This window comes from Pongo abelii, chromosome 18 (assembly GCF_028885655.2).
Source record: "Pongo abelii isolate AG06213 chromosome 18, NHGRI_mPonAbe1-v2.0_pri, whole genome shotgun sequence".
Lineage (NCBI taxonomy): Eukaryota > Metazoa > Chordata > Mammalia > Primates > Hominidae > Pongo > Pongo abelii.
Genome location: NC_072003.2, coordinates 11760078 through 11786352, shown reverse-complemented (window position 1 = coordinate 11786352; position 26275 = coordinate 11760078). Strand labels below are relative to the sequence as shown.

At 37.9% G+C, this 26275-nt stretch overlaps 1 protein-coding gene across 10 annotated transcripts in view; it reads right to left on the bottom strand.

Annotated features, from left to right (window-relative positions):
* Nucleotides 1–26275, bottom strand: part of ATF7IP2 (activating transcription factor 7 interacting protein 2) — a 95017-nt gene that overhangs the window by 4630 nt on the left and 64112 nt on the right. For all 10 annotated transcript variants that reach the window (XM_054533455.2, XM_054533452.2, XM_002826111.5 and 7 more), the window contains 4 exons: nt 19232–19389; nt 4449–4522; nt 3102–3157; nt 2640–2706 (listed from right to left, as the gene is read on the bottom strand). In XM_054533455.2, coding sequence (XP_054389430.1) covers nt 2640–2706; nt 3102–3157; nt 4449–4522; nt 19232–19389 — 355 coding nt within the window. The remainder of the gene's footprint in view (nt 1–2639; nt 2707–3101; nt 3158–4448; nt 4523–19231; nt 19390–26275) is intronic.

Genomic DNA, 26275 nt, shown 5'->3' with positions numbered 1-26275 from the left:
CAAACCACCATGGCACACATTTACCTATGTAACAAACCTGCACATCCTGCACATGTACCCCAGAACATAAAGTTAAAACAAACAAACAAACAAACAAACAAACCACACAACTGGGGAGAGTAAATACAGGGATGGTTAAGAAAAGGGGGTTTATATTGGAAAGTATGAAGTGGGGTAGCTAAAAATCCCAGAATTAAGCAGTAAAAACCATTTTAGATCCTTTATATCCTGTGACGTAACTAATACATTTTATGAATCCTCCAAATGAAATTTCTTTTACTTATATTTTTCTTTTGACAAAGATGAACAAGATTCTGTATTGTGTTTCAGAGTTAGTCACCTTATTTACTGGTATTTTTACAAAAACCTTCCTAGAAAAAGTAATGAGTTTATTATTTTAGAGAGTCTGTTCAGCTCTTTTGTACTAGCTTTAAGAGAAAGATTTGTAAAATTATAATCTACAGGTTAAGAACTAATACAAATAACCTTTAAATTTTTAGCCAACAGCTGAATATTTAAAATATCCTAGCAAATATAATTTCTTGTAAATAATATTCCTTCTTTCAAGGCAGTAAGTCAACAGGCCCTTGGCAAATTAAAACAGACTACAACAGAAGCTGAACTTTATGATAATAAGAGACAAAACAGGACTTTCATTCCAACCCAAGTAATGTTTATTTCCTTTTCAAAATACATCTCTTGTAATCATAGTTGAGACTTGTATTGTTCTCCAGTCTAACAATGCTTTTCAATGGAGTGTTTGGACCATTTACATTTATTATCAGTGTGGTCAGGTTTAAATTGATCATTTTGCCTTTTGTTCTCTATTAGTCTTGTTTGTTCTTTCTCTGCTTTTTTTTTTTTTTTTTTTTTCTGGCTTCTTAGATTGGGCTTTTTTTTTTGAGATGGAATTTCGCTCTGTTGCCCAGGCTGGAGTGCAGTGGCGCGATCTCGGCCCACTGCAAGCTCCACTTCCGGGGTTCGCACCATTCTCCTGCCTCAGCCTCCTGAGTAGCTGGGACTACAGGTGCCCACCACCACACCCGGCTAATTTTTTTTTGTATTTTTAGTAGAGATGGGGTTTCACCGTGTTAGCCAGGATGGTCTTGATCTCCTGACCTCATGATCTGCCCATCTCGGCCTCCTAAAGTGCTGGGATTACAGGCGTGAGCCACCACGCCCAGCCAGTTTGGGTATTTTAAAAATTCTGTTTTATCTCCGCTATTGGTTTCTTAGCTTTACTTCTATTTAAAAGAAAAAACTGTTGCTTTAGGCATTACCATATATATAACTTATCATAGTCTAGCTTCAAATAACATGACACCACTCCATTTAAGAGCCTTATAACAGCATACTTCCAATCCCATGACTATCTTTTGCACTAATGTTTTCATCTACTGACTTCTATATACATTCTACAATATAGTTTTATTCCTTTGTGTAGATCTACTTTCCAGCTGGTATCTTTTACTATCACTTGAAGAACTTCCTTTATTTCTGATAGCAAAGGTCTGCTGGAAACAAATTTTGTTGATCTGAGAAATTTTAATTTTGCTTTATTTATTCTTATTTTTGTAGAGATGGGGTTTCGCTATGTTGCCTAGGCTGGTCTCAAACTCCTGGCCTCAAGCCATCCTCCTGCCCTGAACTCCCAAAGTTGCTTTCATTTTTGAAAGACATATTTTCTAGATAAAGAATTACAGGTTGACAGTTATTTTCCCCCAGCCTTTTAATGAAGTAGTTCAATTGTCTTTTGGCTTGCATTGTTCTAGCCTAGAAACCTGTGAATTCTTTGTTCTTTCACCTACATTGTATCTTCATTTTTCTCCTTATCACTGGATTTCAGGAACTTGACTATGATATGTCTTGGTACGACTTCTTTCGCGTTTATCCTGGAGTTTATTAAACATCTTGGATATGTGGGTTTATACTTTTCATTAAATTTGAATGAGACCTTATAACTGATCCCCAGCCCCACAATTGTATTTCACTTCTTTTTCCTTAAATCTGTGAAAGATGACAGACACTGTTGTCACTCTCCCTCTACATTTTCAGGTTATACCCCAGCTTCTGTTTCTCTGTGCGTCCTCTCAGCTGCTATTGTTGTGGTTAGGGAAAAAAGTATGTACCACAGGAAGAAAATAAATTTGTAAAAGTCCCCAACAAGCCAGATGTCTTTCAATGGGGTTCATGAATAAAGAAATTATTATGCATCCACACCACGGGCAACTCTTGGCAATAAAGAGGAACACACTACTGATACACAACAATATGGATGGCCCTCAGAATTATGCTGAGTGGAAGAAGTCAATCTCAGAAGGACACATATTGCATTATCAAATTTATATAAATTTGTGAAATAACAATTATAGTACAGAACAGATTGGTGGCTGCCAGGGATTGGGGCAGAAACAAGGTGTGAGTATAAAGGGGTAGCATGAAGGAGCCTTGTGGCAACAGGCTCTGTACTTTCACTGTGATGGCAGTTACATGAATCTGCACATGAGCTAAAACTGCATAGAGATATAAATATAGGCACACTAACATATTAAAACAAACTTCATAAGTAGACCCAGTACACTGTGAGTTGTTACCCTTCCCTCCTTTTTACAAAAGAAAGATCTAAAAAATCCTTTTACCTGTATTGCAGTTGGATAGGCCTTCTTTTGTCAAATCAATTATAGAATCAAGTTTCTTCTGTACAGCCTAAAAAAATTGTAAAAAAAAAAAAATAATAATAAAGCTTTGCCTCAATAGCTGAAAATGTTTTTAAAAATTTAAAAACATTTGGTAATTTTAAATGGTAATTTAAAATTACCATTCAGAAACTAGAGATGGAACATTCTCTAAGTCTCTTGTGGTTTAACTCTACTATTAAAAAGCTCTTATAAAATACTAAATGGTTTCTGAGAATATGACTAAGGAGAATGTAAATGAATTGGTAAATGAGTATCGTTATGAATTATGCTTATCATTAGCTGTCTGCTTTTCAGTGTGTAAGCTGGACTAAAAGTAAATCATCCAACGTGTAGCAAACACTAAAGTTCCTTGAACTAACATATTTAAATGAACAATATTCAGAATCAATATTTATTACTCACCATAACTTCAGCATTGGGAGAATTGCTAGAATTTCCTGATGTAATTTTTCTGGTATCTGAAAGAAATTAGACATTTGACAAATTCATTACACAATATTTATGGGCTTTATGAAATATGAATGCTAAAACAAAATAATAGGGATGCTAATTAGCTGTTAATTACATAGTGATAAAAAGTAACTCAATTGGCTTTACCTATTCCAAAGACTGAATGAAATTTTTTTTAAAAAATGTAATTTTGGGTCAAACCATTTTTTCTTTCTGTAACTTTGAAACTATATTAGTAACTCTTTTTTTGAAAATCTACCTAGAAATTTCCATGAGAAAATACACTTGGAAATGCACACACTTTTAATTCACATTATCTTTACACTACAACTGCCTGACATGGCTGAAAAGCACTCTTCATGGAACCAGTAGGAAGCCTAAGATAAATGATTAATATCCTTTGTAATTCTCTGATTCACAATCTTAGCCCAAATTGTGGGGACAATTAAGTAGCTATAAGTGGAGGCAAAGTTTTAAAATTAAGATGGAAATACTCTAACATAGTAGGAAAATGAAATGAAAATGGGGAATTTTGGATAAGAAATTATGAGCCAAACAAGATGGCTATTTTTGAGAGAGAGAAAAGTTATCATTGGAAACGTAAGGTTAAAATTTTTTTTTTTTTTTTGAGATGGAGTCTTGCTCTGTTGCCCAGGCTGGAGTGCAGTGGCACAATCTCAGCTCACTGCAGTCTCTGCCTCCCAGGTTCAAGCAATTCTCCTGCCTCAGCCTCCCGAGTAGCTGGGATTACAGGCACCTGCCACCATGCCTGGCTAATTTTTGTATTTTTAATACAGATGGGGTTTCACTTTGTTGGCCAGGCTGGTCTTGAACTCCTGACCTCAGGTGATCTGCCTGCCTCGGCCTCCCAAAGTGCTGGGATTACAGGTGTGAGCCACCACACCCAGACTGACTAGACAAATTTTAAATCTTAAGTAGACTATAAGATAACTTAATAGATAAAAAATAAAAAGACAAAAAACAAACCATCACTACCATCAAAAAAAGGCCAGGGCAAACGATTAAAAATAAGTAGTTTTACAACTTATAAAGTCATTAAACACATAAAAGAAACAAAAGGCCCTAAACTGATAAAACACAAGGTTAAAATGAAATCTCAATTACATTAAGGAATTATTTATTTAGGTAATATTAACCATGATATAAATTAGAACATTGGAGAGTACATTTAAATTTTTCATTTCATTAAAAGATATTATTCAATTTTTCACTTTAAAGCAAACATTGATTTAAGGCCTTCTAACTTGATAGATCATATTCTAATCAGCTATAAGATACCTGTTGGATTTGATGTAATTGGAGTTGTCAAATTAGGACTTTCCACAGAAATCAACATAACATCATCATTGTTACTAAAATGATAAAAAGAAATTAAAAACAAAAACTAAACATGCATTATCAGGCTTAAACATGCAATTAGTGGTTAGGAGTCCTCTAACTTAACATTTCATAATGTTTTAATTGAACAATCGTGGGGGGAAATAGAAATGATAAAACCAAATACCCAAAAAAACTCCATTTATTACCAATTCAGTTATATGACCAAAGATTCATCAAAATCCAATAATTAGATCCCTACTACATTTTATGGGTCTTTCACAATGACTCAAAATATATATAAATATACAATGGACATAAATGTATAAAACATACAAATTCATTTGAGCATATATACTTGCTTCTATAAAAATGAAACATCATGTAATGAAGGAAATCTATTAAGACCCATAAAAACACCTGGACTCCTAAAGGTAGAAAACTATAATAAAGAAAATTATTTAAAAAAAAACTGCTACTACTCTTTATTGTATCTCTCCAGTAGCAATATTTACCACAAATTTAATTGAGGCAATGATGATAAATGATGCTGATTATGGTTATAGAGTATTTCAAGAAATTTTGACCCTGTTTTTTTATGAGTGACTTTTTTGAGACGGAGTTTCGCTCTTGTTCCCCAGGCTGAAGTGCAATGGTGTAATCTTAGCTCATCAAAACCTCTGCCTCCCAGGTTCAAGCGATTCTCCTGCCTCAGCCTCTTCAGTGGCTGGGATTACAAGCATATGCCACCATGCCCAGCTAATTTTTGTATTTTTAGTAGAGACAGGGTTTCAACATGTTGGTCAGGCTGGTCTTGAACTCCTGACTTCAGGTGATCCGCCCACCTTGGCCTCCCAAAGTGCTGGGATTACAGGTGTAAGCCACTGCGCCCAGTCCAATTATACCATTTTCTTGCAGACATCTTATATTTTTACTGTTTGTACCTAGGTGTATGATCCATTTTGAGTTAATTTTTGTTTATGGTATGAAGTAAGAGCTGAGGTTCACTTTTCCCTCTATTCCAGCAACATTTGTTGAAAAGAACATCTTTTCCTGTTAAACTACATTGGTACCTTTGTTGTAAACCAATGAGCTACATGTGTATTCTCTAGTGTGTCCACTGGTCAATATGCCTATCCCTATGCCAACACCACTGTCTTAATACTACACCTTTATAGTTAAGCCTTGAACAAAGATAGTGTAGTCTTCTAACTTTCTTTCCCAACATTGTTTTCATCTTCTAGGTCTCTGCATTTTCATATATATATATATATACACACATATACATATATATACACACACACATATACACACACATATATATACACATACACACATATATATACACACACACATATATATAATTTTTTTTTTTTAAGAGACAGACTCATGCTCTGTCTCCCAGGCTAGAGTGCAGTGGTGCAAATGTATCTTGCTGAAGCCTGAACCTCTGGGCTCAAAGGATCCTCTCACCTCAGCCTCCTAAGTAGCCGGGACGACAGTATGTGTCACCAGCCCTGGCTAACTTTATAAAAAATTTTTTTTTAACTTGTTTTTTATGTTGGCCAGGCTGGTCTTGAACTCCTGACCTCAAGTGATCCTCCTGCCCTGGCCTCCCAAGGTGCTCAGATTATAGGTGTAAGCCATCATGCCTGGCCTTAAGTTTTTAATCAATCAGTTTGTTACTTTCTACAAAAATGGCTGAGGCATTGATAGATATACAATTTGGGGTGAAGTAACATCTTAATGAATTCATGAAAGTTGCATATCTCACCACTTATTTAGGTCTCCTTTAATTTCTTCAGTAATACTTTGTAGTTTTAGGTTAGGTGGTTTTGGTTTATCCCTAAATATATTATGTTCTCTGAAGTTATTGTAAATGGCATCCATTTTAAATTTCAAATTCCAATTGTTTCTTGCTTGTGTGTGTGTATATATATAATTTCTAAACTATATATTCTACATATATAGGATGTAGTGTTTCTATATAGAGTGTGTGTTGTGTGTATACACTATATAGAAACAAAAATATTTTCTATTTGCCAACATATTTACAATGTCTGTCAGTCTATATTACCTTGTACAGATCCAAATTTCTATTTAATACTATTTTCCTTTTGCCTGAAAAATCTCCTCCAAAATTTCTTGTAATGTAGGTCTGTTGATGTATTCTCTCACCTTTTTTTGGCTTAAAAAGTCTGTTTTTCCCCTACAATTTGGAAACATATTTTCACTGTGTATAGAATTCTGAATGGACTTTTTTTTTTTTTTTAACCTTTCAATACTTTAGAAGTATCTATGATCTCAGTTTTAGAGATGTCTTCTAGTTTGCACAGCTTACAACAAGAAGTCTGGTGCCATTATTACTTTTTGTTGCTTTTTTGTTTTTTGAGATGGTGTTTTGCTCTTGTTTCCCAGGCTGGAGTGCAGTGGCACGATCTCGGCTCACCGCAACCTCTGCCTCCTTGCTTCAAAGCTATTCTCTTGCCTCAGCCTCCCGAGTAGCTGAGATTACAGGCATGCGCCACAATGCCGGGCTAATTTTGTATTTTTAGTAGAGACTGGGTTTCTCCATGTTGGTCAGACTTTCTGTTCCTTTCTATGTGATACGTCTTTTGTGTAGCTACTTTTTAAAATTTTCCCTTCCTCCCTGACTTTCAGCAATCTGATGATGTGGTTTTGTATACTTTTATGTTTCTTCTGCTTGAATTTAACTTTTTTTCATTTATGGATTTAGAATTTGCATCAACTATGGAAAATTTTGAGACACTGTATCTTCAAACATTTGCTCACCCCTGCCTTAGTGATACTCCAATAATGTGTATTAGACTGCTTGATACTGTTCCATAGGTCTCTGATGCTCTGTTCGTTGTTTTTTCAGTCTTTTTCCTCTCCATGCTTTAGACTGAACATTTTCTATACTTATTTCACTGATATATTGGCAATAGCTCTTTTAGGTCGTCTGCTAAATCCAAATTATTTCTAGGTAGATCACTTCATTCTTCTCCTTGTTAATGGGTCATATTTTTGCTATGTTGCATGCCTGGGAATTTCTCATTAGATGTCAGATATTGTAAAATTTATGCTGTTGGGTAATGGATGTTGTTTCATTCCTTCAAAAGAGTGTTAGACTTTGTTCTGGCATGCAATTAAATTACTTAGGATTAGCCTGATTCCTTTGAAGCTTGCTTTTGGCTTTTCTGTGTATAGATTCTTTGCAGTCTCTGGGACTAACTGAGCCCCACTAAAGCAATACCCATCTGTGGACCCTACCTGTTAATTCTGATTACAAATTTTCTTCATTGTAGCCAAGGGGAAAGCAAAAGGTTCCCAATCTTCCTTCTAGGCAGACGGAAAACAAGATGTATGACTTCTAGGCATCAATCACTTGGCCTTCTTTCCAATAGTTCTTTCCCCAGTCTCTCGTAGTTTCATCCTTTGCATGCAGATCTGTTTTCAGCCAATATTTCAAGGCCCCTTTGCAGATCTTCAGAGCTCTATCTGAATTTTTTTGTCTTCACTGTTCCACTTCATAAATTCTGGCCAACTCAGATTCTCCAATCTCTAACCTAAACTCAGCAAGACCACAAGGCTCTGTTTGGAATCCCTCCTCCATCCCTGCTCTTGAACTGGAAAATGCCTCCAGGCAGGAAGCTGGGACAATGGTAGAGTTAATTTCATTTGTTTTCCCAATCATGATCCTAAACTCCTGGTTGAACAATATCTGAAAACAATTTTTTAGCCCGATTTGCCTTGTTTACAGCAAAATGTCAGTTCCTGTAGCTCTTGACTGCATGGGGAGAGGCAAAAATCATGTTCATTTTTCAGTTCATGCTCAACAGTTTTCCATGCAGATTTAAAAAAACACAAATTCAACAATTTTTTAAATATCACATTTCTCAATGGGACTCTAACATTTGCCATTATTTCTAACTAAGAAACAAAAACAAATATTTAAATCTAAATTTTATTAAGAATATTTGATTTGGGCCAGGCACGGTGGCTCACACCTGTAATCCCAGCACTTTGGGAGGTGGAGGTGGGAGGATCACCTGAGATCGGGAGTTCGAGACCAGCCTGACCAACATGGAGAAACCCTGTCTCTACTAAAAAATACAAAATTAGTCGGGCGTGGTGGCACGTCTTTAATCCCAGCTACTTGGGAGGCTGAGGCAGGAGAAACGCTTAAACCCGGGAGGCAGAGGTTGTGGTAAGCCGAGATCGCGATATTGCACTCTAGCCTGGGCAACAAGGGCAAAACTCTGTCTCAAAAAAAAAAAAAAAAAAAAAAAAAAAAAAAAAAAAAAAAAAAAATTGACTTTTGGCTGGGCGCCATGGCTCACGCCTGTAATCCCAGCACTTCGTGCGGCCAAGGCAGGTGGATCACCTGAGGTCAGGAGTTTGAGACCAGCCTGGATAACATGGTGAAACCCCATCTCTGCTAAAAATACAAAAAATTACCAGGCATGGTGTGAGCTCTACTCAGGATGCTGAGGCAGGAGAATCGCTTGAACCATGAGGCACAGGTTGCAGTGAGCCAAGATTATACCACTGCACTCCAGCCTGGGTGACAGAGAAAATCCATCTCAAAAAAAAAAAAAAAATTTGATTTTCTATCCACTTTTACCCTCTAAATTGTTAAATTTCTTTTATATATATTTTTGTCTTCTAGTAATAGTAGTCATATATTGGATGAAAGACTGATAGCTGTATTTTTCATTGCTAATCTAAGAAAATTTTAAGTAATTCTTCTCAGATGTTCATTATATGACAGTCATAATACTTTACCAATCTCAAAATCCTTCACTTAATTTTTCTTTGGTTGAAGGTACAGTACTTCAAATTATTGCTATTTGAGAGTATAAGAAACTGAGCAGAAAATCTTTAAAAAGGAGGTAATTTTTGGCAGTCTCATTGTATTTACGAGGTAAATAATAATATTTGGGACCCACCAAGGTGAAGGAGCCCTGGCAAACAGTCCAAGCTTTCAGATGGTAACCATGGTAGGCTATGTCTTAGAGACCAGAGTGAATTAGAGGTAGAAGGAGCCTTACCAAGATTACTACAAGCCTTGTGATACCATTCCCTGAGAAGATTAGGTGATCAGATCCTACTCTATTTGGCAAGCAGAGGATTAGCCTTGTCTTATGGCAAGGTATCACTTAGAGCCTCAACAATTTTTCAGAAACTATCAAGCATGCCAAAAAAAACCAGAGACTGACAGAAAAACAATAGAAATAGATGCACAGGTGATCCAAATACTGGAGTTAAAACAAGAGCATTAAAACAACTATGATTAATAATTTTAAAAATATGGAAGTAGGAGCAAACAGTTAAAACAGATAGAGCATTCATCAGAAAAGAATATAGTCTATGAAAAAAAACTACACTGAAATTAAGTACAGTCAGTTCATATAAAGACACCATTAGGGAAACAACACGACTTTGGGTCAGGAAAGATATTTATAATAAATGTATCTGTCAAAAAAAATTGAAAAGACAAAGCAAAAATCTTCATAAAAGAAGATATCCAAATGGCTAACATGCAAATTTGCTTAATTTTCATTATTAGAAGGAAATACAAATTAAAACCACAATGTGATGCTATACACCAGTATGGCTAAAAAGAAAGAGATACCACCAAGAGTTGGCAAGGATATGCAGTAATAAAAATCTCATGTACTTATAGTGGGAGTGTAACTTGGTACAACTTCTTTGGTAAACTGGTTGGTGGAATCAGACCTCAAGATACGCATACCTTATGACCTAGCAATTCCATTTCTAGGCATATGTCCAACAGAAGTGTATATATGTACGTTCACCAAAAGACATGTAAAAGAATGTTCACAGCAGCACCATTTATATTTTCCCCAATCTGCAAACAATCCAAATGGCCATGAACTGAACTAAACAGGTTAATTGTGGCACATTCATATGATAGATATTATATAATTGTGGCATATTCATATGATATTATATAGCAATGAATAAACTGCTGAATAGCAACAGCACGGATGGATCTCACAACACATAATGTGGGATGAAAGAAGACATAAAAGAGTTCACTGAGTAATGATTCCATTTCTATAAAGGCAAAAATAAAGCAAAAACAATTTGTGGTGTTAGAAGACTGATGACTAGGAGAACAGGCATGAGGCAGGCTGGATGCCATTGGTGTTTCTTAATCTGGGTCATTTGTCACTTTGTGAAAATTCATCAGGCTAACATACTGTTCATGTAGCTTTTAGTAGATATTACACGTCAACTAACTTTATTTTAAAAATTATGTCTGTATATAAAGCTGTTAATGCTTATCTTGAGAAATCCATTTGTAAAACGGCAAACTTATGGTCTAACTGGAATTCCACTAGATTTTAATGTAATGATATGAAACTTTCATGAAACTATTCAACTAACTGCTACCAATGAAAGCTCTTTTTTGTTTTTGGGCTGGAGTCTCGTTCTGTTGCCCAGGCTGGAGTGCAGTGGTGCAATCTCGGGTGACTCCAACCTCTACCTCCCAGGTTCAAGCAATTCTCCTGCCTCAGCCTCCCGAGTAGCTGGGAATACAGGCGCACGCCACCACGCCCAGCTAATTTTTTGTGTTTTTAGTAGAGATGGGGTTTCACCGTGTTGCCCAGGATGGTGTCAAACTCCTGCGCTCAGGAGCCTCGGCCTCCCAAAGTGCTGGGATTACAGGCGTGAGTCACTGCGCCTGGCCCAGCTCTTTTTTAATGAACCACATCTTGGAGGAAAACTGAGGAAACTGATAATTTTTATGGAAGCCTGAGTGTGACTAACATATGTTATCTACTTGTAGTTTACCTTGGAGAAACATTTCTATGTCTAAAATTAGTAATTCATTTCTCTAGGTATTGTTATTATGTAGTAGGTAAAAGCATAGGTTCTGGAGACAGAATGTTTGGATCCAAATCCAGGCTCCGCCATTTACTACTTAAGTGTTTTGGGGTGAGAAACTCTGCTTTGGTTTCCTCATCTGTAAAAGAGGGATACATTTATTATTAGGATTAAATAAATTTTAATAAAGAATGAGTAGGATGGACAGGCGTGGTGGCTCATGCCTATAATTCCAGCACTTTGGGAGGCTGAGGCAGGTGGATCACCTGAGGTGACGAGTTCGAGAGCAGCCTAACCAACATGGTGAAACCCTGTCTCTACTAAAAACACAAAATTAGCCGAGCGTGGCAACACAGGCCTGTAATCCCAGCTAACTCAGGAGGCTGAGGCCGAAGAATCGCCTAAACCTGGGAGGTAAAGGTTGCAGTGAGCTGAGATCGTGCCATTGCACTCCAGCCTGGGCAACAAGAGCGAAACTCCGTCTTCCAAACAACAACATCAACAACAACAGCAACAAAAGAATGAGTAGGCAGCAACACATGCAAAATAGTAGTAACTTTCTTAAGATACTGTGGCTAGTAACTCCTTCCTGTCCCCCTTTCTATCTTGTAAACATTTCCTTATCACACGAAATTCAATGCGAGATTTTTTTAGGCAGTATTAATATTTTATTCAATCAGTATTGGTGAAATGATCTGCTCTTGGGTGCCTTAGACCCTGATGCTTACTCTTTGGAAGTAATTGCACATAAAGGCATTTTCTTACAACTTAAGCAAGTTTCATTTTTGTCATGTGTTTTGGGCCATAAACTATCTCTTCTATGAGCTTCTGCAGCTCAGTTGTTATTGCCTTTCCCATTTCCTCCTGATTCTAAAAACAAAAATGCTTAAACTTCTAAATCTAGCCATACTATAGACACGGACAACAGTGGCACTAATTCCTTCAATACCTGTGGCATGAGAAAAAACATTTATAAAATCTCCTGGTTTTCTCTAGAGCCAGGATAATAACAGAGGGAACAATATATTTCTTTTTTCCTTTGTAAGGGTTCCTTTATTTCTTAAATGTTTTTAAACATTTAAAAATAGATAATGTATACAAAAGTACATGACGGACATGTAGAACAGCTATGATGGAGCGCCACACTTCAGCAATTTGAAAAATTGGGGAAAAAATATCTATTTGAAGACATTAGAAAGCTGTGGTGGCAGCCATAACTTGACAGACCAATAACTAGAGAGACCAAGATCCAAGAGAAGTGAGCTAGACACTTGGCCACTGTTCTTCTCCCAAGGCATTTGTCAACTCAGCCATACAGGATGCTATGAAACCAAGCAAAAAGTGACTGAAATCACAGAGGGCTGGTATTGAGGAGCCAAGAACTGGAATATAAGACCAGCAAGAGGAGGGGTGCCACAGACCATATCCCAGGCAAGAGGGCTGTAACACAAGAATGGGGGAAAATAAGAAATCACCAAGTCTTATAAAATCTGTAGATCAGCCTCAGTTCTGCTCAATTTCTAAATAGATTGAAATACTGTATTGTATCTCTATTGCCATGTAATAATTTACCCCAAAACATAATGGCCTAAAAATCCAAACATTCATTATCTCAGTTCCTGTTGGTAAATAAGTAGGAAGTTGTGTAGTTCAGGGGTTCTGGCTCACGTTTTCTCATGAGGTTGCAGTCAGGATGTTGTCAGGTGCTGTAGTCACCAAAGGTCTGACCAGGGTTGGGGGTCAGAGCCTAAAACGGCTTGTTCACAGAGCTATTAGCAGGATGCCTCACCATGTAGAGCTCTGCATAGATTGCTTGATATTCTTATGACATGACAGTTAACTTGCTCCAGAGCAAGCGATTTAAGAGAAAGCAAGGAAGCTAATGTCTTTTATGACCTACTAAAATAATGTCACTTGTGCCATATTCTATTCATTAGAAGTGAGTCACTAAGTATAGTCCAAGATGGAAATTAGGTTCCACATTTTAAAGGAGGGGTATCGAAAACTTGTGGACATATCTAAAATCCATCACAGGTGCTGTGTCTCTCTGCTGCTTTCCAGAGTACAGAGTGAATCTGGTCTGGTGGAAGACATCATTCAGAGCCTTTACAGTTTCCAATATACAATATCCAGTAATCAAACACAAAATTAGCAACTGTCCCAACAAACAGGACAAAGATGTAAAACAGCAAACACAAATAAAGTTCAAAGTGACCCAGATAGGAGAGCCATTAGAAATAGATCTAAAAATCTTAGTGACTAAAATGTTCAACACATGGATGGCAAGGTAAAGAATTTCACCAAAGAACGTGAATCTGTAAAAAATAACCAAGAACTGAAAAATACACAAATTGAAATTAAGAATTCAATACATAGGTTTAATGGCTACTTGGATCCAATAAAAGAAAGGATTAATAAGCTGGAACATAATACAGGTTAGTTGAAAATATCCAGACAAAAGTATCTAGAGCAAAACAGATGGAGTATATAGAAAAGCACATAATTAGAAACCAGTAAGACAGAAGACATAGAATGCTCCAGAAGCAATATCTGAAGCAATAATGTCAAGAATTTTCCCAAGATAATGAAAGGTATCAAGCCACAGATTCAAGAAGGGCCACAAGCCCCATCAGTATAAATTTAAAAGGCAAAGTATACTACCACCACCCCACCACCTAACATCTTATAGTATATTGATGAAAACCAAAGTAGAATATCTTAAAAGCAGCTAGAGACTTATCTTCGAAAAAGCAAAAATAAAACAAATGTTAAAACATTTAATCAGAAATAGAAGTCAGAAAGCAATGTGATGAAAATGAAAGTGCTGAAAGAAAAATAACTGCCAACCTATATAATTCTATACCCAAGTTAAAATACCCTTCAAAAATAAAGACAAAATGAAGTCATTTCTGGATAAAAACTGACGGCATTTTTTCTAAGCAAAACTAAAAGCAAAAGAAATAATAAATGGAGATCTTCTTGTGGAAAAAAAAAATGAGCCCAGATGGAAAGATGAAACTACAGGAAGAAATGAGCAAGAGAAAACATAAATATGTGGGTAACTCTAAATAAACAATGATGGTACATAGTAGTCATCCTCTGGGACTTAATGTAAAATTGAAATGCACAAAAACACATAAGATGGGGAAAACAGTAAACAAAGTTAAAGTATTCTAAGATCAAGCATTGTCTATAAAATAGCAGAAGTGGTATTCCAATGAGTAAACAATACATATCATTATCTTAGGATAACTTCTAAAGGAATAATGAGAACAGTAAAATTAACAAAGTAATGGGGAATGGAAAAAAAGATTAATTCAAAAGATGACTAAAACAGAGAGACAGATACATATGAGGAAAAGGACCATAAAACAGGGCCAACAGAAAACAGGTAGTAAGATTGTAATTATAAATCCACACACATCAGTCAGATTACACTAAGCATAAATCACTTTTCTGATTAAAAGATAATTATTTTCAGATTATATTAAAAATATATTTTCCATTAAATCAATACAATGCTCGTGCCCATGTAGCCATATTCAGGTAAGTAAATTTTAAATTATCAGCACTTCAGAAATCCATATGCCTCTATCCTATATCGTAAACTTCCTCACCATAAATGGCATATGTGGTACTAATCTCCTTGTTTTACTCTTTAGATTTACTATCCAGCTTAGAATCCCTAAATCATGCACTTTGTTTTATGGCTATTTTTGAACTTCATTTAAATGGAATCACACAAGTCTTGCGTCTGCTTTCCAATCACACGTTGTGGGAATAATCCATACTGCTGCATGTGACTGCAGTTCCTTCATTTTCATTCATTTGCAACATTCCACCTTATAGATTTACGGTAATTTCTTTTTCAACTGTAGATGGACATATTTTCCTTTCAGTTTTTGGCCATTATAAAAAATGCTGCTAATAAACATTCCTATACATATATTCTATGGCATATCAACATGCAATAGATATTACTCTAACTAGGATATATCAAGAGCTGGGACTGCTAGGTCAAAGGATATTCATATCTTTGACATTTCCAGATAATGTCAATTTTCTTTTAGAGTACTATACCAATTTACTCATGCAACAAAATATTAACTACTACTCCCTTTATTTCAAAACCTCACCAATACCCAGTAGTCAGATTTTTAAATGTATTTTTTCCTTACCTGATATGAAATGATATCTCATTGTGGTTTTAATTTGCATTTCCCTGATTACTAATGAAGATGAACACCTTTTCATATGTATATTGGCCATTTCGAACTCCTCTTTTGTGAAGTGGATGCACAAGTCTTTTGCCCATTTTTCTTTTGTATTATTTGGCTTTTACTCATTGATTTGTTGAAGTTCTTTATATATATTCTGCGTACTAGTCCTCTACAGGTTATATGTGCTGCGAGTATCTTCTCCAACTCGGATGGCCTGTCTTCTCACTATCTTTATAGTGCCTTTTGAGAAAAGAAGTTTCTAATTTTAATGTGGTAAAATTAATCAATTTTTCTTTTATGGCAAGGGCATTTATGTCTTAAGAAAACTTTCCCTATCCAAGTTCATGAAGACATTATATATTCTAAAAGCTTTATAATTCTAATATTCTATTCTAATATAATTCTAATATTCTAAAGCTTTATAATATATATTCTAAAAGCTTTGTAATTTCCTTTAGATATTTTTAGTTCCTTAATCCATGAGTTTTTTTGTAGAGCTTTACAAAGGAGTCCAATTTCATATTTCCCCCAACATAAACAGCAAACAAGATGGTACCATTTACTAAAAGTCAATCATTTTCCAAATGACTGACTGCCACACAATCTCCATCACATATCACATGTACATACATACATGGGTTTCTGGACTCTCCACTGTTACACTGATCCATTTGTCCAGCATGTGCCAATCTCATACTATGCTATTACTGTAGCTTTGTAATATCCTAACATCTGAAGGCAAATTCCTTCCATTTTGTTTCTCTAATTAAAGAGTATCTTGACCTCTGAACCCACTGAATTTTAGAATCATGTCATTAAGTTCTATAAAATTACACACTAAGATACTGACTGAAGTTGTACTCTATAAATATAATACTCCTTTGTCCACACCATATATCTTTTTAATTGATTTTTCTTTAATATCTAACGTTTTATATTTTCTTCAGCTATTGTTTGTCTTATTAAATGTATTCCTAGGTACTTGATATGATTTGGGGCTTCTATAATGGTGTTACAGCTTTTCCAAAATTTTATTTCCTGATTGTTTCTATCTTGTATTCTAAACAGGAATATGAAAGATTTCTTAGATATTTGAATTCAGCAATCTTGTTTTACTCTTATTAATTTTAATAATTAATCTGTAGGTTTCACTAGATTTCATACATACACACCCCAATCACCCAAAAATAGTAGTAATATTGTTCCTTCTTTACTATACTTTGTATTTTTCCTTTTCCCCTGATTTTTTGGCATTCTTGCATTAGCTAAGACATCCAGTATGTTATATAAAATGGTGACAGCAGGCACCTTTCTTTTGTATCTCCAAGGAACACTTCCAATGTTTTACCATCAGATTTGTCCTAGGGATTTTGTAGATAATTTTTGTCAGATTAAAGAAGTTACCTCTTTTCTGAGTTTGCCACGAATTTATTTTAATCATAAATGGGTATTTTATCAAGTCCTGCATCTATAGTGAGTTGTGAGTTGATAATGGTTTTTCTCCAGGCAAATCACATTAGTTTATTTATTTTATTTTATTTTTTGAGAGTCTTGGTCTGTCGCCCAGGCTGGAGTACAGTGGTGTGATCTCAGCTCACTGCAGCCTCTGCCTCCCGGGTTCAAGCAATTCTCCTGTGTCAGCCTCCCGAGTAGCTGGGATGACAGGCATGCACCACCAGGCCCAGCTAATTTTGTATTTTTTTTTTTTCTTTTTGAGATGGAGTCTCGCTGTGTTGCCCAGGCTGGAGCACAGTGGTGTGATCCCGGCTCACTGCAAGCTCCACCTCCCAGGTTCACGCCATTCTCCTGCCTCAGCCTCCTGAGTAGCTGGGACTACAGTCGCTCGCCACCATGCCGGGCTAATTTTTTGTATTTTTAGTAGAGACGGGGTTTCACCATGTTAGCCAGGATGGTCTTGATCTCCTGACCTCGTGATCCACCCACCTCGGCTTCCCAAAGTGCTGGGATTACAGGCGTGAGCCACCGCACCTGGCCTAATTTTGTGTTTTTAGTAGAGACAGGGTTTCTCCATGTTGGTCAAGCTAGTCTTGAACTCCCGACCTCAGGTGATCTGCCCGCCTCGGCCTCCCAAAGAGCTGGGATTACAGGCATAAGCCACCGTGCCTGGCCAATTTTTGTATTATTATTATTATTTTTTATTAGAGATGGAGTTTCACCATGTTGGTCAGGCTGGTCTCAAACTCCTGACCTCAAGTGATCCACCTGCCTCAGCCTCCCAAATTGCTGGGATTACAGGCGTGAGCCACCATGCCCAGCCACATTAATTGATGTTTAATTGTTAAACCGAGGTTCCCATACTCTTGAGTCAAACTCAACTTTTGTAGACTATTGAACTTGGTTTACCTAGTTATCTTGTTTAGGACAGCTGCATTTATTTTGTGGTTTAAAGCAGGTTGTAATTTTCCATTTCTGTAAAATTTTTAAATTGATTTTATAATAGTATTAGGGTTATGCTAGTCTCATAAAATGAGCTGAAAAAAGTTCCCTTTTTTTCTATTCTTTGGAAGAGTTTGCTTCAAGCTGGTGTTATTTCTTGCATAAATATTTTATAAAACTCACCATTAAAGCCATCAGAATCAAGTTACACATTTGTTACACCTATCCGCACATTAACCATGGGCTGAGAGTGCTGCCTCAAACAGTTTTATAATTCGCAGGGTTCTTCCTTCAGAATAGAACATGAGATAGATTTGTTCATATAAAAGACACAAACCATGGCTAAATTGGATATATTTTTCTATAAAGTGCTATTTTAATGGTGTCTTTTTCACTTCCATCACTAGCACTTTTTATTTTTTGTTACTTCATGAGTTTCAGCACATGCATCAATAAGGGGTCACACTACAAAGTGTCACTGAAATGTGGCTCTTGCCTTCATCAACTAAATGCCTCCTTCACAGCAGCTTCCTGGCTTAAAACTAAAATGTGAGCCCAATATTACAGAATATTAGGGCATCTCCTGAAGGGTCACAACTGCATGTTAAATCCCCCAAAACAAACATAAATGGTTTAGATCTGTAATGCTTCTCCTTTGTTCTCCTTTGTTTTAGAGCCTCCTTGTGTACGCATAGTTATTTGTGGGAAAGGGTGTTCTTCAAACAATGCCCATCGTTTAATCTACTTATTTTTGATTGTATGTTTTCCTTTTTTAAAAAACTCAAGTATAGGGCCAGGCGCAGTGGCTCACGCCTGTAATCCCAGCACTCTGGGAGGCCGAGGCAGGCAGACTGCCTGAGCCCAGGAATTCCAGACCAGCCTGGGCAACATGGTGAAGCCCTGCCTCTACAAAAAAATATAAAAAATTAGCCCAGCATGGTGATTGCACACCTGTAGTCCCAGTTACTTGGGAGGCTGAGGTGGAAGATCACTTGAGCCCAGGAGGTTGAGGCTGCAATGAGCCGTGATTGCACCACTATACTCCAGCCTGGACAACAAAGTGAAACCCTATCTCAAAAAAACCTGCAAAACCCAAAAACCAAAGAAAAACCCACAACTGAAGTATAATATGTAAAAGTAAAACTATAGGACATTTTAAGAGTGAATGTTAAGAATAATCAACATTACAAAGATCCAAAACTGTGATGAAGAAAAAATTCATTATTATAGATTTAGATAAATTTATGCATATTTGCAGAAACCACCTACCTTTCAGAAACAGACTTATTTTGATCTGGTGACAAATTAATTTTTTTACTTCCTTTTTCTGAAGGGTTAGAAGGCTCATAATTCACAGAAGACTTTTCAATTGGACTATTAACTGACTCCAGATTCTTATCCAAAATCATAGTCTCTGAATTTGCAACCTATTAAATAGGTGAGAAAAAAGCAGTTGAAGGGAATTTTACCAATTGTATCCTTCCAAACAAAATTAGCATTTTCAAAGTATTCTTGCATACATATGGCAAAACATAAGTTAAATCACATGTATTTCGATGGCTGATGACCATGATTGTGATTTGCCTGCCAAAATGAATTTTTAAAAATTCCGAAGAAATAAAAATGATGGTATACATCAACTTCCTACCTTGGATGGAAAGAAGAAAAACAAATGTTCAGATACTTAGACAACACTTTATTCCTATTAGACTAACTTTTAGGACCTAATAAACACTATACTTAAGAAAATTTTACTTTTGTTATACTTTTAATAAAGACTAGAAATAACTCAGATTGCTAACTTGCTCTTCCAATTGTTATTTAAAACTTGAAGCTGAAACATTCAGTGTTCTCAGCTTTGGTTGAGAACTTGCAGCATTTTATATATATGTAAATATATATGTACATTAATTCAAAAGGATCAAGGACAGCATGAACAAAAATGCACTAGGTGCCATGGAAGCCGGGCACCCATCCATTGCCCCAAACCTGCAGAAGTGGTGGCTAACCCCCCAATTCCATACTTGCAGGATCAGGGGGCCCAATTCACCACAGCAGCACTATCAGTTGGGTGCTCATCTGACATCTGGGGCAATGGCAGGCCCAATCCGTTGCAGTGGTAGTGACCATAGGCCAACTTTTCCTGAATTTCCCACCCAACGGCACTGGGGATTGAGGTGGCACCGGCAGGGGCTAAATGGGAGACCCAGTGGAGCCAGAAGAATGAAGCTAAGCAGTATGGCACTGTAAGAGCTCTGAAAAGTAAACTGTCATTGAAACTGCAGCTTAAAAGAAGAGGCGAGGATCTACATACTAAACCTAAACAGGGGAACTTCCTGCTGAAAGAGAGTCCTATGCTTAGTGTTTTCAAAGAGCCCTCCATGTGACTGGATACTGAGACATTTGATCCTTCCAAGGCACTAGCAAAAGGGTGTCCAGCCAAAATCTTGACTTTCTCTCCAGGGCATATTCTTCTGATAGTGAGCCTCTTAAGAGTCTTCTGCAATTTGGTCAGGCTGAGAATTGCCTAAATCATTAAGTCCTGGTTCCTTTCTGATAAACAGTTTGTTTCTTCTTCAATTTTTCTTTTTTTTCTCACATTGTAAAAAGAAGCAAGAGGAAATCGGGCCAAACCTTCAACACTTTGCTCAGAAACCTCATACACCCCTGTAATCCCAGCTACCCAGGAGGCTAAGGCACGAGAATTGATTGAACCCAGGAGGCGGATGTTGCAGTGAGCCGAGATTGTGCCACTTCACTCCAGCCTGGGCAACAGAGCCAGACTTTGACTCCAAAAAATAAAAAAATAAAAAATAAAAAAATAAATACAATCTCATAAGTCAAACAAAATCCAAATTCATAGTTTACAAGTTCTGTTTTCCATGTAACCGTAGGATACAATGCAACTAAACTTCCTGCCACTATGTAACACAAATCCCCTTTCCTCCTGTTTCCAATAACATGTATCCTCACTTCCTTTCAAGTCCTCACCAACACAATGCTTTTAATGTCTATATTTCTATCAAAAGTTTGTTTATGAAGATCTAGGTATTAAGTCCATGGTAGGTTTTCTCCACTGTGCTCATTTCCTTTTAACCCCCACGGGCAGTCTTTAACTTCCAAATTTCTATAAGAGTCTGTTCAAGGTAATCTAGGCTTTTTATAAAGCATGCTCCTCAAAACTCCTCTAGTCTCTACGCATTACCCTACTGCAAAGCCACCTTCACATTTTTAGGTATTGGTTACAGCAGCACCCCATACTTCCTGGTACCAAATTCTCTGTGAATTTCCTGAAGTTACCTTAACAAATTACCACAAACTGCATGACTTATTTTATCATAGTTTTAGAAGCCAAAAGTTTGAAATCAGTTTTACTAAGCTGAAATCAAGGTACTGGCCTTCCTTCTGGAGGCTGCCTGTGTCTCTGGACTTGAGGCCCTCCTCCATCTTCAGTGTACTTCATTCCAGCCTCTGCTTCCACTGTCCCATTTCCTTTTTCTGCTTTTGACCTTCTTGCCACTTTTTTTGTAAGAACTCTTTTGATTAAAATGAGCCCACACAGATAATCCAGGATTAACTACCCATCATCTCAAGGTACTTAATTTAATAATACCTACAAAGACTCTTTTCACCATGTAAGGTAACATATTCACAAGTTCTGGGCATTAGGTCATGGACATCTTGCAGGGACCATTTTTTCCATCTACCACAGCTGTAGAAGGTCGAAAAAACACTATGAACCATCTTGGCACAATTAACTGAAACATGACATTTATAGAACATTATAACCAACATTCTGTACATGGAACATTCGTCAAGTAAAATAATATGCTGGCCTATAAAATAAGTTTAACTTTCAAAATTTAAATTTTACATAGTATGTTCTCTGACCAAATGAAATCAGGTATTATAAAAATAAAATACCTAGAAGTCATAAATATTTTCAAATTAAACACACACTTCCAAATAATTCATACGTCAAAGAATACAAGGAACATTATAAATCATTTTGAACTGATAGAAAACAAAGATATGATATATCAAAGATTATAATATTTGCATTAAGAAGTACATAATCTAATCACTAAGAAGATGCTTCGAAAAAGTCATGCTTAGAAGGAAATTTAGCTTTAAATGTTTAATGTTAGAAAAGGTCTCTTAAGAACCTGGAAAAAGAACAAATTATAACTAAAGTCAGTAAAACAAAGACAATAAAAAAAAACAGGAATCAAAATAAAGAAAACAAATGATAGAAATAACAAAATTTGGCTGATCAAGAAGGAAAAATAATATAAAAATACAGATTAACCCACATCGGAAATAAAGTACAGTGATACACTGTAGAACCCCAAACATTAAAAGGACAAGTGAATTTTTTTTTTTTTTTTTTTTGAGATGGAGTCTCACACTGTCACTGGGCTGGAGTGCAGTAGCACAATCTCGGCTCACTGCAACCTCCGCCTCCCGGGTTCAAGTGATTCTCCTGCCTCAGCCTTCCAAGTAGCTGGGATTACAGGCACCTGCCACCATGCCCGGCTAATTTTTTGTATTTTTAGTTGAGATGGGGTTTCACCATGTTAGCAAGGCTGGTCTCGAACTTCTGACCTCGTGATGTGCCCGCCTCGGCCTCCCAAAGTGCTGGGATTACAGGCGTGAGCCACCGCGCCCAGCCTAGGACAAGTGAATTTTACTGATAACTTTATGACAGTGAATTCAATAATTTAGATAACACGGATAAATTTTTTACAAAGATAACTTGCAAAACCGATAAAAGATGGAAAAAAAATCTGAATGGCTCTGTACCTACGGAAGAATTGGATTTTCAAGTAAATACCTTCTTACAAAGAAAGCTGCAGGCCAGGTGTAGTGGCTCACGCCTATAATCCCAGGACTTTGGGAGGCCGAGGCGGGTGGATCACACGAGGTCGGGAGTTCAAGACCAGCCTGAGCAACATGGAGAAACCCTGTCTCTACTAAAAATACAAAATTAGCCAGGCGTGGTGGCGCATGACTGTAATCCCAGCTACTCAGGAGGCTGAGGTAGGAGAATCGCTTGAATCCGGGAGATGGAGGTCACGGTGAGCTGAGATCGTGCCACTGCACTCCAGCCTGGGCAAGAAGAGTGAAACTCCATCTCAAAAAAATAAATAAAAAAAGAAAGCTCCTTGCTCAGTTTTCAGAATCTAAGTGCTGAGTATACAAGTATTCACTATAAAATTATTTTGGATTGCTGGCAAGATGGCTGAATAGGAACAGCTCCCATCTGCAGCTCCCAGTAAGATTGATGCAGAAGGTGGGTGATTTCTGAATTTCCAACTGAGGTACCTGGTTCATCTCATTGGGACTGGTTGGACAGTGGGTGTAGCCACAGACGGCGAGCTAAAGCAGGGTGGGGCTCTCACCAGGGAAGCACAACGGGTCAGGGAATTCTCTTCCCTACTCAAGGGAAGCTGTGATGGACTATGCCGTGAGGAATGGTACACTCCAGCCCAGATACTGCCTTTTTCCCACGGTCTTCACAACCCACAGACCAGGAGATTCCTTCCGGTGCCTATGCTACCACGGCCCTGGGTTTCAAGCACAAAGCTGGGTGGCTGTTAGGGTAGACACTGAGCTAGCTGCAGGAGTTTTTCTGTTCCGTACCCTAGTGGTGCCTGGAACACCAGTGAGACAGAACCGTTCACTCTTCCACAAAGGGGGCTGAAGCCAGGGAGCCAAGTGTTTTGGCTCGGCAGGTCCCACGCTACACGGAGCCCAGCAAGCTAAGATCCACTGGCTTGAAATTCTCGCTGCCAGCACAGCAGTCTGAGGTTGACCTGGGATGCTCAAGCTTGGTGAGGGGAGGGGAAGACACCATTGCTGAGGCTTGAGCAGGTGGTTTCCCCCTCACAGTGTAAACAAAGCCACTGGGAAGTTTGAACTGGGCCGAGCCCACTGCAGCTCAGCAAGGCCACTGTGGCCAGACTGCCTCTCTAGATTCCTCCTCTCTGGGCAGGGCATTTCTGAAAAAAAGGCAGCAGCCCCAGTCAGGGGCTTACAGATAAAACCCCCATCTCCCTGGGACAGAGCACCTGGGTGAAGGGGCGGCTGAGGGCTTCAGCAGTCTTAAATGTCCCTGCTGGACAGGACTCTGAAGAGAGCAGCGGATCAGTGATCTCCCAGCACAGCATTTGAGCTCTGCTAAGTGTCAGACTGGCTCTTCAAGTGGGTCCCTGACCCCCGTGTATCCTGACTGGGAGACACCTCCCAGTAGGGGCCAACAGACACCTCATACAGGAGAGCTCTGGATGGCATCTGTCAGTGCCCCTCTGGGATGAAGCTTCCAGAGGAAGGAACAGGCAGCAATCTTTGCTGTTCTGCAGCCTCCACTGGTGATACCCAGGCAAACAAGGTCTGGAGTGGACCTCAAGCAGACCTGCAGCACAGGGGCCTGACACAAAAGTAACAAACAGAAAGGAATAGCATCAACATCAACAAAAAGGACGTCCACTCAGAGACCCCATCCGAAGGTCACCAACATCAAAGACCAAAGGTAGATAAATCCACGAAGATGGGGAGAAACCAGCCCAAAAAGGCTGAAAATTCCAAAAACAAGAATGCCTCTTCTCCTCCAAAGGATCACAACTACTTGCCAGCAACAGACCAAAACTGGATGGAGAATGACGGTGACGAATTGACACAAGTAGGCTTCAGAAGGTGGGTAATAACAAACTCCAATGAGCTAAAGGAGCACTTTTTTTTTTTTTTTTGAGATGGAGTTTTGCTCTTGTCGCCCAGGCTGGAGTGCAGTGGAGTGATCTCGGCTCACTGCAACCTCTGCCTCCCGGGTTCAAGTGATTCTCCTGCATAGCCTCCTGAGTAGTTGGGACTACAGGCGTGCACCACCACGCTCAGCTAATTTTTTGTATTTTTAGTAGAGATGGGGTTTCACTATGTTGGCTAGAGTGGTCTCGAATTTTTGATCTTGTGCCCGTCTCGACCTCTCAAAGTGCTGGGATTACAGGTGTGAGCCAGTGCACCCAGCCTAAAGGAGCATCTTCTAACTCAATGCAAGGAAGCTAAGAACCTTGAAAAAAGGTTAGACAAATTGCTAACTAGAATAACCAGTTTAGAGAAGAATATAAATGACCTGATGGAGCTGAAAAACAAGGTACGAGAACTTCATGAAGCATACACAAGTACTAACAGCTGAATTGATCAAGCAGAAGAAAGGATATCAGAGATTGAAGATCAAATTAATGAAATAAAGCAAGAAGACAAGATTAGAGAAAAAAGAATTTTTGAAAAGGAACGAACAAAGCCTCCAAGAAATATGGGACTATGTGAAAAGACCACATCTACGTTTGATTGTTGTACCCGGAAGTGACAGGGAGAAGGGAACCAAGTTAGAAAACACTCTTCAGGATATTATCCAGGAGAACTTCCCCAACCTAGCAAGACAGGCCAACATCCAAATTCAGGAAATACAGAGAACACCACAAAGATACTCCTGGAGAAGAGGAATCCTAAGAACATAATCATCAGATTCACCAAGGTTGAAATGAAAGAAAAAATGTTAAGGGCAGCCAGAGAGAAAGGTAAGGTTACCCACAAAGGGAAGCCCATCAGACTAACAGCAGATCTCTCTGCAGAAACCCTACAAGCCAGAAGAGAGTGGGGGCCAATATTCGACATTTTTAAAGAAAAGAATTTTCAACCCAGAATTTCATATCCAGCCAAACTAAGCTTCTTAAATGAAGGAGAAATAAAATCCTTTACAGACAAGCCAATGCTGAGACATTTTGTCACCACCAGGCCTGCCTTACAAGAGCTCCTGAAAGAAGCACTAAACATGGAAAGGAACAACCGGTACCAGCCACTGCAAAAACATACCAAATTGTAAAGACCATCGACACTGTGAAGAAACTGCATCAACTAACCGGCAAAATAACCAGCTAGCATCATAATGACGGATCAAATTCACACATAACAATATTAACCTTAAATGTAAATGGGCTAAATGCCCCAATTAAAAGACACAGACTGGCAAATTGGATAGAGTCAAGACCCATTGGTGTGCTGTATTCAGGAGATCCATCTCACATGCAAAGACACACATAGACTCAAAATAAAGGGATGGAGGGAGATCTACCAAGCAAATCGAAAACAAAAAAAAGCAGGGGTTACAATCCTAGTCTCTGATAAAACAGACTTTAAACCAACAATGATCAAAAGAGACAAAGAAGGGAATTACCTAATGGTAAAGGGATCAATGCAACAAGAAGAGCTAACTGTCATAAATATATATGCACCCAATACAGGAACACCCAGATT